General features: G+C 44.7%; 2 protein-coding genes across 11 annotated transcripts; both read right to left on the bottom strand.

Annotated features, from left to right (window-relative positions):
* Window positions 1-265: 265 nt before the first annotated feature.
* malsu1 (mitochondrial assembly of ribosomal large subunit 1) lies at window positions 266-4022 on the bottom strand. The gene is made up of 4 exons (XM_084175770.1): window positions 3369-4022; window positions 2507-2685; window positions 2141-2222; window positions 266-901 (listed from the first exon to the last, which is right to left on the bottom strand). The coding sequence occupies exons 1-4, from the start codon at window positions 3676-3678 to the stop codon at window positions 741-743; spliced, it is 732 nt and encodes a 243-aa protein (XP_084031896.1). The 5' UTR covers window positions 3679-4022; the 3' UTR covers window positions 266-740.
* On the bottom strand, window positions 3922-16280 carry smpd5 (sphingomyelin phosphodiesterase 5). 10 transcript variants are annotated; one of them, XM_084175764.1, is made up of 9 exons: window positions 15044-15267; window positions 14223-14374; window positions 12810-14120; window positions 12373-12448; window positions 6248-6388; window positions 5865-5954; window positions 5453-5516; window positions 5150-5309; window positions 4118-4856 (listed from the first exon to the last, which is right to left on the bottom strand). In XM_084175764.1, the coding sequence occupies exons 3-9, from the start codon at window positions 14010-14012 to the stop codon at window positions 4743-4745; spliced, it is 1848 nt and encodes a 615-aa protein (XP_084031890.1). In that variant the 5' UTR covers window positions 14013-14120; window positions 14223-14374; window positions 15044-15267; the 3' UTR covers window positions 4118-4742. The 10 variants fall into 10 exon arrangements, with proteins under 10 accessions (XP_084031888.1, XP_084031894.1, XP_084031890.1 ...); XM_084175765.1 differs by lacking the exon at window positions 15044-15267 and adding an exon at window positions 16037-16241 and having other exon boundaries at window positions 4119-4856; XM_084175769.1 differs by having other exon boundaries at window positions 4119-4856; window positions 12810-14033; window positions 14182-14293; window positions 15044-15358.
* Between the last annotated feature and the right edge of the window lie 2 nt (window positions 16281-16282).

The raw sequence follows: 16282 nt of genomic DNA, 5'->3' as shown, positions 1-16282 counted from the left end.
TGAATATGGTACGGTACATAATGTATAGATAAAGGTATGTTTGTTGTTCAACATTAAAGTTTGTTGCGTAAAAAAAAAAAATTACAAGGAGCTGCATGAGACAATATTTTGTTTAGCTTTATACACTGACTTTAGCTAACAACAATTGTTCTGTTGTTTATATATCAAGCTCTGCATCAGTTTATGTCACTGTTGCCATCTACTGAATGTAATAATGTGTGGCCAGCCAGGAGTCATCATGAACAATACAATTACTTGTGAAAAGTATTTTTGATATGAATTCTTTAATACAATTCAGTCTTCGGATGAAATGCTCCCCTCCCCCCATTGCATCAATACATCTCAACAAACACACAAAAAACACCCTAAACCCCTAAAACCCATAGATACATTCCAGCGTCAACATTAACAACCATGATTGTAAGATACTTCTTATTGTGTCTTCTAGTCTCCATAGCAGACTGGTTTATAATGGTAACAAAGATCAAAGCTTGGAGGACAACTTCAATTCACAGGCTGAATTCAACCAGCAACAACAGCAGTTTTCAACATTTAGCATTATGTCCCAAATGGTACATTGCTATTCCCTACATAGTGCACTACTTTTGACCAGGGCCCATAGGACTCTGTTCAAAAGTAGTGCACTATAAAAGGAAAATGGTGCCATTTAGGAAGCAACCTCAGTGTCGCTTCTTCTGAATAAATAACACTCCAGTCTCAACAGTTGTTTAATTGTTGAGTCACATGGTGACATTGACATCGGCTCCAAATATGTAGTCCTCTGGGAGCGTCTCAACAGGGATGGAGCTCAGCTGTTCATCGAGAGAACGTAGTGTCCACAGCTTCTCCAGTTCATACACCTCTCTGGTCTCTGGTAGCATGAAGTGGACCACCATGCTTCCTACTCGGAGGGAAGGAGAGAGAGAGAGAGAAGGGAAAGAGAGAAAGAGAGAGAGAGACAGGAGTAGCAAGTAAGAAATTGACATTTTCAATTTGTAATAACCTTACCTTATTAACCACATATCCAGAGAAAATATATCAGTGTAATATTTCTAGAGAGACCATCAGTGTGATATTTCAGTAAATTATTCTAATCTACATGCACTATAATCCACAGCCAGGTGCAGATCATTCTACAGCACTATAATCCACAGCCAGGAGCAGATCATTCTACTGCACTATAATCCACAGCCAGGAGCAGATCATTCTACTGCACTATAATCCACAGCCAGGAGCAGATCATTCTACTGCACTATAATCCACAGCCAGGAGCAGATCATTCTACAGCACTATAATCCACAGCCAGGTGCAGATCATTCTACAGCACTATAATCCACAGCCAGGTGCAGATCATCCTACAGCACTATAATCCACAGCCAGGAGCAGATCATTCTACTGCACTATAATCCACAGCCAGGAGCAGATCATTCTACAGCACTATAATCCACAGCCAGGTGCAGATCATTCTACAGCACTATAATCCACAGCCAGGTGCAGATCATACTACTGCACTATAATCCACAGCCAGGTGCAGATCATCCTACTGCACTATAATCCACAGCCAGGTGCAGATCATCCTACAGCACTATAATCCACAGCCAGGAGCAGATCATCCTACAGCACTATAATCCACAGCCAGGTGCAGATCATCCTACTGCACTATAATCCACAGCCAGGAGCAGATCATCCTACAGCACTATAATCCACAGCCAGGTGCAGATCATCCTACAGCACTATAATCCACAGCCAGGAGCAGATCATCCTACTGCACTATAATCCACAGCCAGGTGCAGATCATCCTACAGCACTATAATCCACAGCCAGGAGCAGATCATTCTACTGCACTATAATCCACAGCCAGGTGCAGATCATTCTACAGCACTATAATCCACAGCCAGGTGCAGATCATCCTACTGCACTATAATCCACAGCCAGGTGCAGATCATCCTACTGCACTATAATCCACAGCCAGGAGCAGATCATTCTACAGCACTATAATCCACAGCCAGGAGCAGATCATTCTACAGCACTATAATCCACAGCCAGGAGCAGATCATTCTACTGCACTATAATCCACAGCCAGGTGCAGATCATCCTACTGCACTATAATCCACAGCCAGGAGAAGATCATCAAACATACCAAAGTCAATGCACATCCAGTCCTCTGCATCCTTTCCCTCAATCTTCGCATGTGGGTCCCCATCTTTCTTCATATATTTGTACTGCCAAAATATGAAACATGTAGTATTACAACAACACAGTGGTGTCAATGTACATGGCATTTGCTGCACAGCTTTGACCAGCAGCACCATTACCCAAATGGTCCAAATGGAGTTGCAAAATTCCAGTAACTTTTCTTGAAATCCTGGTTGGAGGATTCCCAGGTTTCCTGCTTATTCCCTTCTGATTCTGCGAATCTTCCTACCAGGATATCCAGAAAACCTGGGAATTTAGGGAAAGTTACCGGAATTTTGCAACCCTACAATTGATCCAATAAATGAATTACCACTTTAATGGCATAGAGGGCCATGGCACGGAGGTGCCTTGAGGAGGACCCGCTGACAACGATGAAGTAGTCTGTGTACTTGATGTCCTCAGGCACCTTGATGACACAGATATCAGCTGCATTCTCCTGGCGGAGAAGGGCCACCAACACGTCGATGTTAAAGTCCTCCTGCGGGTTTCCTGCAGCAAGGAGAGAGGGAGGATCATCACATTAAACAGTCATTCAGTGTGTTCATACGTCATACACTAACCTGGGCGCCAGTCTGGTTGTGACATCATTCCAGCTCCCTGTCACTCAATGTCATACCAAGCATGTTCGAGTGACAAGGAGTTGGCATGTTGGCACCAACAGACTGGCACCCAGGATAGGCATACCCTATACTTAGCTGTAGTTTACATCCCTGTAATATGGATATCTTCCATACGGGTGTATATATTGTGGAGGTGAGTAAACTGTAACTCAGCTGGTAAAGCACGGCGCTTGTAACGCCAAGGTAGTGGGTTCCATCCCCGGGACCACCCATACACTAAAAATGTATGCACGCATGACTGTAAGTCGCTTTGGATAAAAGCGTCTGCTAAATGGCATTTTATATTATATTATTATTATTATAAACTCAGCTAGCTAACCCCTATATGAAGCTTTAGAATTGGTCTACAGAAAAGTGCCATGCACAGCCCTGCCCTTCCGAAAAGAAAAAATACATAACGAACTTTAACATGAAGAGGCAGGTACCGCGCTTCGCTAGATAAGATAGTGTGTCTTTGTAATTGCATTAGGTGCCTTGTTGCTATGTAACGTTACTCACACTACTAGCTAGCTAACTTATTTGTCTGATTGATTCAATTTTAGCTCTACTTACTTTGACTTGAGTCACTCTCCATCTCATATGCGTCTTGTTGTGCCAGAAGCTTGCCAGGGCTGTTCAACTTTGAAACATTCTCTTCACTATGTAAATCGGCGTAATATCTTCTAATACCGTTGTGAAATGCAGAGAGATGTGGATGCAATTGCTGAGAGGCAAGACATGTGTAACGTCGATACAAAAACCCTGTGCTGGGCCACGCTTTTGAAATTAAACACGTACCTCTAACGACACCGGTATACCCTCGAAGAACATTATGTGAAAGTATCTGAGAGAGAAATTGCCTAGAACAATTTAGTACACACATGATTTAGCGATCTTGTCATTGCCATCAACACGCATGTGTTTTTGGTTTGTTTTTCCAAGGACTGTCTAGAAACAGGAAATGTTTCTAATTCCAAGACTCTGATTGGTTCAGGTGGCTTCTTCGCTGTTTACGCCTCATTCCGTCCAGTACCGCTCCTGGATGCGCTTTATCGCCGCTTAGTGTACAGGAGTGAGACTTTGTGAAGTAGCAAATCAAAGACGGCCAAAGATTATTGCTCGTTTTAGCTATGAACATGACATTGTTATATTTAATCGCTCTAAACCCATACAGTCAACTGCTTATAAGGGTTTCAGAATGTATCCATATTTATGAAATTATGTGTTACTGTTCTTGGTTTCATCATAGTATCACCACCCAGCAAATATTCTTCAAATATTTTAACCACCATTCTAGGCAGTAAGAGACTCAAAACAGTTTGTGCATTTCAGTGAGATCATTTATTTTCCACAGGCATGATCATGAAATCAGAGTGAAAAAATATAAAATATTACTTTCAGTACCAACAATTTACCAAAAGTATGATTGTGACTGTATAAAAGTGAGTTATCAATGCCCCTGACCTGAAAAGGCCCACATGGATTTATAACTCAGTGAGTCATGTTATTACTCAGCTTAGATTTGGTCTCTGTACACAGCATCAGCAAATCAATATTGGTTTTAATCCAGCAGCTACCAGACAATGGTACTGTCCAAAATTGTACCCTATTTCCCATAGCGCTCTGGTCAAAAGTACTGCACTATATAGGGAATAGGGTGCCATTTAGGAAGCACATCCAATCTTTCTGACTGAGGATGCAGGCCAGCTCACCCCCACCATAACCCCTAGGCATTTTCATTGGTCCGTTCATTTTCACAGCAACAATGACAAAGTAAATGTATTGTTGTACCCGTGTGGTGTGTGTGGTGCATAGTGGATGGCTGCATCCCAAATGGCACCCATAGGGCTCTGGTCAAAAGTAGTGCACTATATAGGGAATAGGGTGCCATTTGGGATGAACCCCATGTCTTTCCCTTCTCCCCCAAAGGATTTCAGGCTTAGGTTGTCACTCTTCGGACTGGGCATTGTCTGAGTCCAGGATCACGTTGAGCCTCAGGCCCACTGGAATGTGGTCGGTCAGGCCAGCAAGCTGGGTCACAAAGGTGAACTCCTCGATTTCCTACAGAGCAAAGAAAGACAGGAGAAAAGGTTGCAATCAAAACAGAATGAATAGGCACACATTTTGTTGTGATGACTGCAGCCAGACACATTTCCTAGAACACATCCTCGTGGTGTTCCAAGCCATCATTTCAATAATATAATACAGGTGGAAGTCAGGAGTGGGGAGAGGAGAACATGAAGGAAGTGGACTCTTCTATACAGCTAAATGAGAATGCAGGTATCTGATAGCTACCTCATGTTAGCTAACGTAGCTAGCTAACCAGAGAGGGGGAAATGTATGGAAACGCGTACAGTTCGGCAGTGCTTGGAGATGGAGCTCTCTCTGTAGAGGATGTAGTCGATGCGGCGCCCCACCCAGGGCTGACCCAACTCAGGGTAGACCAGGGGACAGCCGTCCAGGGCCACAGGAGAGGAGATGTACTGCTTCCTCACCTCCTCTCTCTCCAGGGTCCTACAGAGACAGAGATGGGATCAGAGGAACTTAACACATTTCCCAAATTACACCTTATTACCCTATGTGGTGTAGTGCACTACCTTGTTTTGACCAGGGCCCATTGACTACGTTCAGTAAATGCAGTCTGAGGGATAGCATACCTTTGAAGATTCTCTGGGGTCCTTACATCCTCATGATACAGAGTAGGCTGTTCCAGCAAAGTGCCTGAACGATATAACATAAGAAAACATGTTATTGTCAGTTTCCACAGAAATGTGCCTTGGTTAAAATAAAAAATAAAAACTCCTTACAAGACATAAAACAACAGACATACTTCAACGTGGGCTGGGGATTGTACAGGGGACTAACTATACAAGTGGTTAAAAACATTATATTCATGTCACAAGAAATGTTTGATCGTTCCTAATGAGTTGTAGGCCTGTTTGTTGGCTATGTGGCCCTATTCCCTAAATAGTACACTACTTACCTATGGGCCCTTGTCAAAAGTAGTGCACTGTATAGGTAATGGTGTGCCATTTGGGCCACACTCGTAGTCTAAAGAGTCCAACTCACCAATGACCCAGGGCTTCTCCTGGCCAGGCCCGACCCGGCAGGGGTCTCTGTACTCCTCAAACAGACTGTGCTTCTGTTCTAGACTGTCATCTGGACAGTCCAAGGACAAAACACACAAAAACATGGAACAATGTTGAAAACTGTTGCATGACATCAAGCCCACATAGACACCCATCTATACAATTTTGACCAGGCACTTGTAAACATTGTTTCTCAAGTCAAACTGCATGCAGAGCCAATGTACTCTACATGTAAACAGAAAGGTGTCCAAAAATGACACCCTATTCCCTATATAGCGTACTTCTTTTGACCAAGGCTCATAGGGCTCTGATCAAAAGTAGTGCACTGTGGAGAATAGGGTGTCATTTGGGATGCAGCCATACCAGGTGAGCAGTTGTCGAAGTTGAAATCCCCAGAAAGCACGTCAAACACGACCACCTCATCAGGCTCGCTATTGGTCGCCTGGAACTCCTGGATCCACTTGGTGATCATGTTGAGCTGCTCACAGCGGATCTCCCCTTCACCTGCTCAGCCAAATCACAGCACAGGACACACAGGGAACAGTTATTTACATTTACATTTTAGTCATTTAGCAGACACTCTTATCCAGAGCGACTTACAGTTAGTAAGTGCATACATTATTTTATTATTTTTATACTGGCCCCCATGGGAATTGAACCCACAACCCTGGCATTGCAAACGCCATGCTCTACCAACTGAGCTACAACCCTGCCAGCCATTCCCTCCCCTACCCTGGACGACGCTGGGCCAATTGTGCGCCGCCCTATGGGTCTCCCGGTCGTGGCTGGCTACGACAGAGCCTGGATTCGAACCAGGATCTCTAGTGGCACAGCTAGCCTTAGACCACTGCGCCACTCGGGAGTATATCAACGTGTGATAAAACACTATTGACCCCATTACAATAAAAGAAAAGAGAGACTGGTGCTGGACAGACAATGTCTGCCTCCCAAATCCAAATCAAATCTAAGTTTATTGGTCACGTACACAGTTTAGCAGATGTTATAGATCAGGGGTGTCAAACGTCCGGCCCGCGGGCCGGATCAGGCCCGCAAACGGGTTTAATCCGGCCCGCGAGATGATTTTGAAAAAAATTAATAAAAAAATTTAAAAAATGCGCTGCAATTTTTCAATAAAATAAACTGCTGTTCCAATTGCGTCCACTGGATGGCGCAATAGCAATTGTGTTAAGCAAGCAAACTGTTTATACCGGGGCAGAGCAAGTAGGTCAAGCACGTGCAGCCAATGAGCTACTTTGTTTTGCCCGCGATATTTATTACGGCTTCTACTTTTAACATTATGTGCTTTGGCACCCTCATTGCCCCAATATGTCTCTGTCAAAAAAGAGAAAAGTGGACGCAGAGTGCAGAGTGTTCCAAGAAAAATGGTCATCCTATTTATTCACGGAATTGAATGGGAAAGCTGTATGTTTGGTGTGTTCAGAGCATGTTGCAGTGCTGAAAGAATATAACCTTCGTCGCCACTATGTGAGTCTTCATGCCGACAAATATGACAACTTTCAAGGACAGCGGAGATGAGAGAAGGTGAATGAACTGTTGGCGGGTCTGAAGAAACAGCAGTCTGTGTTTACTCACAGCCGAGACATCAGTGACGCTGCAGTGAAAGCTAGCTACCTCATTGCTAATGAAATCGCAGTGGCTTCAAAACCATTTAGTGAGGGTGAATTTGTAAAAACATGCATGATGAAGGCAGCGGAGATTGTGTGCCCTGAAAAGCGGCAGGCTTTTGCAAATATCAGCCTGACAAGAAACACAGTTGCAGACAGGATTTCCGATCTTTCAGTGGATTTGGACAGCCAGTTGAAGCAAAAAGTAAAGTCATTTATTGCGTTTTCGGTTGCAATTGATGAAAGCACGGACATTACAGATGTTGCACAACTGGCCATTTTCATCCGCGGAGTTGATGACACATTGACCGTCACCGAGGAGTTCGTGGAGTTGGTGCCGATGACAGATACAACGACAGCAGCTGATATTTTTACCGCACTCGTCGGCGCGCTGGACAGGGTCGGAGTGGACTGGTCCCGCGCTGTCAGCCTGGCTACAGATGGTGCGCCCTCAATGATCGGGAAAAAAGCAGACGTTGTGACAAAGTTCAGAGAGAAAGTGCAATCTGCAAATGGAGGATGTGATTTTTTGACTTTTCACTGTATTTTGCACCAGGAGGCTTTGTGTTGCAAGTCATTAAAGATGGATAACGTCATGAAGGTGGTCATCCAAACTGTTAATTTAATCCGATCCAGAAGCCTGAATCACCGTCAGTTTGACAGCCTTCTCAGAGAGAAAGACCACATCTATGGCCTGCCATACCACACTGAGGTAAGATGGTTAAGCCGAGGTGCTGTGCTGAGGCGTTTCTTTGATTTACGAGAAGAAATTGAACAGTTCATGGAAGAAAAGGGCAAACCAGTGTTAGAATTTCATTCCGCAGAATGGATGCAGGACCTTGCATTTATGGTGGATGTTACAGAGCACCTGAATAACTTGAACAAACAGCTGCAAGGGCACAACAAAGTTGTCTCGCAGTATTATGACAGCATACGTTCTTTCAAGTTGAAGCTGTCATTGTGGGAGACGCAACTTGCCGGTGGTGATGCAGCTCACTTCCCCTGTCTGAAAAATGTGTGCGCGACCCAACATGTGGCAGACATGAAGCGGTTCAAAGATAAAATAACGGGACTGTTACGGGAGTTTGAGCAACGCTTTCAGATTTATGTTTATATGTTTTTATGTTGATGTGCTATTGTTTTTAATTGATTTTATTTTATTTGTATATTTAACCTATTCTTGACTCTGTGGTTCTTGCACTTGTTTGGGGAACAGGATTTCATTATTTTTTTATCTACATTTCTGCCTGAGAAATGACACCCTGATATAGTTCTGTGATCTGTGAAACAGTTCTGTTAATCACTGAGGCATTGTGTGTTTGTGTGTTCTTTGTCCTCAGAACTTTCAAATAACTTGAGGTATTTTATGATTAATAGTGATGTTGTGCTTTTGGACACTGTCCTCAGGCTCCAGCTTTATGTTTATATGTTTTTATGTTGATGTGCTATTGTTTTTAATTGATTTTATTTTATTTGTATATTTAACCTATTCTTGACTCTGTGGTTCTTGCACTTGTTTGGGGAACAGGATTTCATTATTTTTATCTACATTTCTGCCTGAGAAATGACACCCTGATATAGTTCTGTGATCTGTGAAACAGTTCTGTTAATCACTGAGGCATTGTGTGTTTGTGTGTTCTTTTTCTTTAGAATTTTCAAATAAACTTGATGTGTTTTATGATTAATAGTGATGTTGTGCTTGTACTATTTTGGACACACTGTCCTCAGGCTCCAGCTTTATGTTGTATGTTGATCGTATTAAAACAAAGAAAACTCCTGAGTGGCGCAGTGGTCTAAGGCACTGCATCGCAGTGCTAACTGTGCCACTAGAGATCCTGGTTCGAATCCAGGCTCTGTCGCAGCCGGCCGCGACCGGGAGACTCATGGGCGGCGCACAATTGGCCCAGCGTCGTCCAGGGTATGGGAGGGAATGGCCGGCAGGGATGTAGCTCAGTTGATAGAGCATGACGTTTGCAACGCCAGGGTTGTGGGTTCGATTCCCACGGGGGGCCAGTTAAAAAAATATATGTATTCACTAACTGTAAGTCGCTCTGGATAAGAGCGTCTGCTAAATGACTAAAATGTAAATGTAAAACAATCTGAAGTTGTTGTTTTTAAGTTATATATACCATGATTTTTCCGGTCCGGCCCACTTGGGAATAGATTTTCCTCCATGTGGCCCCTGAGCTAAAATGAGTTTGACACCCCTGTTATAGATGGTGCAGCGACATGCTTGTGTTACTAGCTCCTAACACGGCAGTAAAATGTCAAAACAAGTACACAAATAATGGAAAACTAGAAACAAATCAACAATTTTAGAACAAATCCAATTAACAACTGTCGGATTCTGTCTTGAAATATAATTATTCCTGTCACCATATTATACCTTATTGAGTAATTTACATGTATAAGAACTGTATCTGTTAGGGGTCAATGAAGGGTGAATAGTAACTTTGTTTATGGAAAGTTAAAGAGGGAGACGATGGGAAGTGCAGAAAGTTTCTGTCTATTCAAACATGTTATTACTGAATATTAATATTTCTAAGGAAGGAGGTACAGAGCAACAGTCTAGTCCCAGTTCCTGATAAGGCAGGTCAGTTGCTGTGGAACTAGGACCAGGAAGGATGTGGAACTCAACTCAATAAGGTCAACACTTGAAGAGAGAAGAAACCTCTGGGAGGGGGGCCAGAGGGGCCACCTAACTACAGTCCTATCTCACACACACTTCCACGCTCCAATGAAGGTTCTAGACTCATGCAGGGCCATGACAACACCAGTAAGAGGAACAGACTTAGTTCCTGCCTAGCAACAGAGAAGGATTGTTTATCTTAGTTATACAAGGAGGTGCCTCCTAGTCATAAGGTATAGATATGTGCTTGTATGTTGTGCTCGCAGCTGAGGCACCCAGTGGGTTGAATAAACGTGGCTTGAGCTTTTTTTAGTCGTCCGTTTGAATTTTTACTCTGTTTTTACGTTCTCACAACCAAATAACACTGTCATGAAAACAAATGCAATCTGTGCGTATATACAGCAAAAATATCTACTAAGAATGACATGCACATCAGTAGATATATTATAGTTAGTTATGTCAAGAATCAAGTATATACAGTGCATTCGGAAAGTATTCAGACCCCTTGACTTTTTCCACGTTTTGTTAAGTTTCAGCCTTATTCTAAAATTGATTAAATTATTTATTTTCCCCTCATCAATCTACACACAATACCCCATAATCACAAAGCAACAACAGGTTTTTAGAAATGTTTGCAAATGTATAAAAAATAAAAAACAGAAATCCCTTATTTACATAAGTATTCAGACCCTGTGCTATGAGACTCGAAATTGAGCTCAGGTGCATCCTGTTTCCATTGATCATCCTTGAGCTGTTTTTACAACTTGATTGGGACATGATTTGGAAAGGCACACACCTGTCTATATAAGGTCCCAGAGTTGACAGTGCATGTCAGAGCAAAAACCAAGCCATGAGGTTGAAGGAATTGTCAGTAGAGCTCTGAGACAGGATTGTGTCAAAGCACAGATCTGGGGAAGGGTACCAAAACATTTCTGCAGCATTGAAGGTCCCCAAGAACCCAGTGGCCTACATCATTCTTAAATGGAAGAAGTTTGGAACCACCAAGACTCTTCCTAGAGCTGGCCACCCGGCTAAACTGAGCAAACAGGGGAGAAAGGCCTTGGTCAGGGAGGTGACCAAGAACCCGATGGTCACTCTGACAGAGCTACAGAGTTCCTCTGTGAGGATGGGAGAATCTTCCAGAAGGACAACCATCTCTGCAGCACTCCACCAATCAGGCCTTTATGGTAGAGTGGCCAGACGGAAGCCACTCCTCAGTAAAAGGCACATGACAGCCCACTTGGAGTTTGTCAAAAGGCACCTAAAGGACTCTCAGACCATGAGAAACAAGATTCTCTGGTCTGATGAAACCAAGATTGAACTCTTTGGGCACAATGCCAAGTGTCACGTCTGGAGGAAACTTGGCACCATCCCTACGGTGAAGCATGGTGGTTGCAGCATGCTGTGGAGATGTTTTTCAGCGGCAGGGACTGGGAGACTAGTCAGGATCGAGGGAAAGATGAACGGAGCAAAGTGCAGAGAGATCCTTGATGAAAACCTGCTCCAGAGCGCTCAGGACCTCAGACTGGGGCGAAGGTTCACCTTCCAACAGGACAACAACCCAAAGCACACAGCCAAGATAACACAGGAGTGGCTTCGGGACAAGTCTCTGAATGTCCTTGAGTGGCCCAGCCAGAGCCCAGACTTGAACCCGATCGAACATCTCTGGAGAGACCTGAAAATAGCTGTGAAGCAACGCTCCCCATCCAACCTGACAGAGCTTGAGAGGATCTGCAGAGAAGAATGGGAGAAACTCCCCAAATACACATTTTGCCAAGCTTGTAGCGTCATACCCAAGAAGACTTGAGGCTGTAATCGTTGCCAAAGGTGCTTCAACAAAGTACTGAGTAAAGGGTCTGAATACTTATTTAAATGTTATATCTGTTTTTTATTTGTAATACATTTGCAAATTTGTCTAAAAACCTGTTTTGCTTTGCTTGTGTAGATTGATGAGGGGGAAAAAACAATTTAATCAATTTTAGAATAAGGCTGTAACGTAACAAAATGTGGAAAAAGTCAAGGGGTCTGAATACTTTTTGAAAGCACTGAACTAAGAATGATATGTACAGCAGTATATACCAGTATATAAAGAATCCAGTATATAAATGTGGTGTGCATAAACAGTGTAACAACAATGTAGTAGCTATATTATAATGAGATGTGAAAAGTAGTACTGTAAATAGAGAATAAGGTGACATTTTGGATGAAGTAAAAAATGAATGAAGATGACTTGCCTTCAGGTGCATGGAGGTGTGTGCAGTTAAAATATCCAACCAGCTTCTTCTCTTTCTGATTCTGGCCAACTAGCACCTGGGAACACCCACACACCATTACTTCACCTACCACGTCTTAACTAGCACTAAAAGGGAGTGGCTATTATCAATACAATAACTGACAACAGTAACACAACACAGTAGGAGCGTTAACGGCAACAATATATTACATTTAAACAACCACATATCACAGTTATTATAAGCAGAAAAAAACACAAAGTGCAGGTGAGAAAGACAAGAGCTATAATGACAGTGAGTGGCATAGAATTACAAATTAGAACTGGATTTCTCCTTAATTTAATCAAAATGGCTGCCATTATCAGCCCATTCTAGAATTCTGAGGGTCTTTGACCTCATCCCCTCTAGTAATGTAATAGGATCTCTGTGGTGAGTGGTACCTTGGCAGAGAGCAGGCCTTTAGCAGCCAGGGCATCCTCCCCCCGGCCATTAGGGAAACAGTGGTACTGGGCCTCCAGCACTGGGTAACGGCTGGCCAGGAACAGGCCGCTGTTGAAGAACTTGAAGGAGGAGCAGCTGCCGGGAGGCTGCCAGGCGTACACCCCTACATCATACAGTATGTGGTTGAACAGGGGCCCCAGGGTGTTGGTCAGCTTCAGAGCTGCCCTCTTATCAAACACCTCCTCCAGACACAGGATGTCCACGTTGGCCGGGAAGAGAGAGGACACCTCCCAGGGCACGTCGTCTGGCCCAGCCTGGCCGCGCTGGGCGACCCCCTGAGTGCGTAGAGCCCGCGGAGGGTTCCTGTGGCCCTTCCGGCCCTGCTGGTTGGAGTTCTGGTTGGTGTTGATGACAGGGGCAGGAGAAGGGGAAGGCTCCTCGGTGTCGTCACAGGGCACGTACACCACACAATTTGTGTCAATGGGCTTGGGGGGCGGCGTCGTTGTTGTTGGGACCGCTCCGTCAGCTTGATCCTCGTCTGAATGGGCCTTCACAGCAGGAGGAGCCTGGGGTGGTGGCTGGCAGGCTGGGTCTGTAGCACCGTATGAGACAGGGCTGGTGGTGGAGGGGCCAGGGAGCAGGCTACTGGAGGGGCTGAGGGTGCCACAGCTGCTGGGGGAGTCCACAAAGATGCGGATGTGTGGCCGATTCACGCCCTGCACGATGCTCCGGCCGATGGCGGTGGCACGGCGCTGCGTGTGCCCCAGGTTGTTGAAGCGTGCGATGCCGTCCGGCAACAGACACAGGTTGGCAGTGGCAAAGCCAAAAGTGGCCTTGTTGGCCCCTGCCTCAAAGCCCAGGTTCCTCTCCCCCTCATCGGCTGGTGCTGGCCTTGACGGGGGCTCCTGGTGGTAGGAGAAGGGCCTGCGGGCGGCCTGGAGGGGAGCCCAGAGCAGGAACCCCAGGAAGGCCAGGGGAGCCGTGACCAGGAAGAGGGCAAGGAAGAGGATGAAGCCGAAGAAGACCTTGAGAGGGTGGAGGTAACACTCCTGCTCGTGCCGCTGGGTGCGTTCCAGGCTGGTGGACATGCAGACGGCGATGAGGCGGTCCAGGAACCAGAAGCAGGGCAGGATGAGGCCCCAGCCCACTGCATGGAGGCCCTCCACAAAGCAGTTGGGGAATGGGGACTCCCGCAGAGCCATGCCTCCCTCCTTCAGTCACCTCTGGACACAAATAGGGAGAGCAGGCATCAGGGCTCCCAGCTGCTCACCTCACTCTGGTTATTCACCATCTGACTGAGACTCTGGAATCTACTGAAAGTAAACGCAGAACACAACATACAGACAGGACATGTAGAGGGTGTTTTCTGACCTTTCCTGGCTCGACTAGTGAGGTAAATCAATAGTGCTTGCCAGTGCGTGGTTGTCAGGGAAATGACTCCCGTTCAGGAAACCAGGATCAACCCAAGCTGGCTGGGCGACAGCTGGTGCGTCATGGTGCAAGCGATCAATTGGAGTAGAAAGGCAGATTACGTTGGCTTACTGAGCTGCGCGAACATGAAGGGCTGGGTTGGTGGATAGACAGACATTGTTGCAAAGGAGGGAAAGAGGAGAAGAATATACGGGTATCTTACCCAAACTACTGTTAATCCAGACGTCACCATCTGCACGAATTCACTAATCGCTATAGCGACAGATGTGTACAGTGTACTATTGATACTACTGGGGTCGGTGCAACGTTCAAAATTGTCCACACAGGCACCAAAAATCCCCACACCTTCCTACAATGACGCCAACCGTCCTGAGTGGACTCATTTCTGCTGACACTGTCATGCCAACCAACATCAGTCATTAATAATAATGTGATATCGATAGCTTCTCAAGTTTTCGTAGTGTGTGCTTGTTACTTTAAAATTATCGACTCGCTCCAAATGCTGTTCTCACAACTGACGCGACGTGGTTAGCTAGCTAGCCGGCTAACATGGAGTACTACCTGGCTAATTCAACCAGTTTGAAAATGTTCACTAATTTGGGCTAGGTAGCAGGTGCTCACATGCACAATGTATCATTCACGAACAAGCCAATTTCATCTTACTCATTTACATAGCCACACGTTCGTGGACGAATGTTAGCTACTAGCTAGCTAAGATAGGAGATCTAGTTAGGCAGCTGTAGCTATCTGGTTAGCTAGCTAGCTAGGTTAGCTAACATGAGCTAGGCACCTGCATTCTTACCTGTCTGCATAGAAGTCCACTTCCTTCATAAAATGTGAATTTATCCGTCTAAATACAATACATGTAACAGTAGCTACTGCTAAATTGGCCTTGTCATGCCGTGGATATTTTTCATTCAATATTCCTGTATAAAATAGAATACAATAATTTCCAGCGACTAGTGTACGACTTGTCCCGCGCCGGGAGTAGCCAACTCTAGTCTAGACAGTTTGCGTCATTGTTCCCTCGTTGGGCGTGCACGCTGTTTATTTCCCACCGTTTGCGTTCTCGTCTGAAGTGACAAGTGAGGTGAACATATTGAAAGGCAACTATACTTTCACTGAGTTACAGGAGCCAGATCCAGCCAATCAGAATGAATTTTTCCCCACAAAAGGGCTTTATTACAGACATAAATACCCTCTGGCAACAGCTCTGGTGGACATTCCTGCAGTCAGCATGCCAACTGCACGCTCCCTCAAAACTGGAGACATCTGTGGCATTGTTGTGTGACAAAACTGCTAATTTTAAAGTGGCATTTTATTGTCCCCAGCACAAGGTGCACCTGTGTAATGATCATGCTGTTTAATCAGCTTCTTGAAAGGCCACACCTGTCAGGTGGATGCATTATCTAGGCAAATTATAAATGCTCACTAACAGGGATGTAAACAATTTTGTGCACAACATTTGAGAGAAAAGATTTTTGTGTGTATGGAAAATGTCTGGGATTTTTTATTTCAACTCATGAGACCAACACTTTACATGTTGTGTTAAAATTTTGTTCGGTGTATGTGAAAATGAGCATACTTAAACATAGGCTGCTTTTTCTTTGTTGAAATGCTTTTTTTTTGTTTTTTATGGCCCAATGAGCCCTAGAAGTATTTATTCTGTCCAGGTTTCCCATGTCTGTCATTTCAATATGGAAATATAATGTCAGGTAACTCACAAAACCACCCTCAGTGCAACCAACCAACAAACCAAGTGAACAGAAAATATGAATTAAAAAAAATACTCCACCTTTGTAGGCTAAACAAGGAAATGGTCCAATGCAGGAGATGCAGACCTGTCCTGTCTGAATGAGTCCCTGTGGAGGGTGTGTGAAATTTGTATGAGAGAGCACTTATCTCCAAAGCAATACAAGCGTAGACACGTTAAGAGTTGAGTTCGAGTCATTTGTTTATAGTGTAAAAGCTTGACTCTCCACAGACGACTGCTCTGCTGTGGAGGGAGGTGGTCTCTGTGGCGGTCCCAGTCTAGCTCTGG

Source organism: Coregonus lavaretus (genome assembly GCF_964263955.1).
Source record: "Coregonus lavaretus genome assembly, chromosome: 13".
Classification (NCBI taxonomy): Eukaryota; Metazoa; Chordata; class Actinopteri; order Salmoniformes; family Salmonidae; genus Coregonus; species Coregonus lavaretus.
The sequence above is the reverse complement of the archived record's forward strand: the minus strand, read 5'-3'. Positions and strand labels throughout refer to the sequence as shown.